The 1,354-nt window shown below is 41.1% G+C and overlaps 1 protein-coding gene across 1 annotated transcript in view; it reads left to right on the top strand.

The window, feature by feature from the left end:
- Window positions 1–591: 591 nt before the first annotated feature.
- LOC119588527 (alpha-(1,3)-fucosyltransferase C-like) overlaps window positions 592–1,354 on the top strand; it is a gene marked incomplete in the record, with an annotated part of 22,185 nt that continues 21,422 nt past the window's right edge. The window contains 1 exon segment of the mRNA XM_037937165.1: window positions 592–1,354. Within this exon segment, the coding sequence (XP_037793093.1) occupies window positions 1,132–1,354 (223 nt within the window).

Genomic DNA, 1,354 nt, shown 5'->3' with positions numbered 1-1,354 from the left:
TCTAGGATTTTATTTCATGAGAGTTCGTGAATCACTGAGACTCGTAATTCGTTTTTGCTGAGTTGGCTGCTTATATCAAACAGATGCGACCATGTGAACATTACCAGATGTATGAGAATTTCAGTAAGGCTGAGAATTGGATTAAAACTACAAAAGATATGCTAATGGCATGTGTAGATGTATACGTTTATATTTGTGATGCGTCGGTTTATAAGTTATAAATGAGCATAACTTTGATTCGAATTTCGACATAAAAACCGACGGTTAAAGTCTGTTTTTCGTATTCCTATCCATTTTTTTTTTTTCATTGTATTTCGATTTTCCGCTTCGTTTTCGACTACCTTAAATAACGTAGCATAATTTACTAATAAGAAGCATATCAATTATTTTTTTCTTATGAACAGATTAAGTATATACAGTGTATATTAAGGATATAACTGTTTGCATGAATGTCACGAATTTTACAGAGAAAATACACAATAATACTCCTCCATCAACAGGTGAATGCACTTACCTGAAAATCGGCGTGTGAACGTAAATATCTGGAAAACAATGCACCTCTAAATGATCGGACTCATACGGTCACAGGCCCTCCTGCAATTCGGTCTGTGCAAAACTCTGAGCTTGTTGACTTGAATAAGTATATTTTGCAATCGTGAGCAGAGAAGATACGGGCCCATATCAGAATTTCGGCATTTCCCCCTTATTGTTATTGTAAAAGGGTGATGAGAGCCAATCCATTCCCTTCAGTGTTATTTTGAAAGGGAATACGAGCCTATATCAGAAATCAGCATTCCCTTTTACTGTTTTTCCGAAAGGGGGATACGAACCCATCTCTTCCTTTCAATAATATTCTGAAAGGGGAATACGACCTACATTTTCCCTCCAGTGTTATTCTGAAAGGGGGATACGAGCCTATCTCTTCCTTTCAGTATTATTCTGAAACGGAAATGTCTGCCTATATCTTCCCTTCAATTTTATTCTGAAAGGGGGATACGAGCCTACATCAGAAATCCAGCATTCCCCTTAACTGTTATTCCGAAAGGGGGATACGATTCCATCTCTTCCCTTCAGTGTAGTTCCGAAAGTGGGGTACGAGCCTACACCTTTCCTTCAGTGTTATCCTGAAAGATGTCCGGCCAACAGCAGCAGTCCTTTCCTAAGTTTCCTATCCTTCTCTTCGTAGTCGTAGTCACGGGGGTTAGCCTCTACAGAACCCTGGGCACAGTAATGAACGAGCAGGTGACGCTACGGTTCCGTAACCCGCGCCCAGGTCCTCAGCAGAAACCGACGGAGGCGCTGAAGAGGCCTTCGGAGGCGTTGCAGAGACCCTCAGGGGCGATGAAGAGACCGT

Source organism: Penaeus monodon, chromosome 24 (assembly GCF_015228065.2).
Source record: "Penaeus monodon isolate SGIC_2016 chromosome 24, NSTDA_Pmon_1, whole genome shotgun sequence".
Lineage (NCBI taxonomy): Eukaryota > Metazoa > Arthropoda > Malacostraca > Decapoda > Penaeidae > Penaeus > Penaeus monodon.
This window is presented reverse-complemented; position numbering and strand designations above follow the sequence as displayed.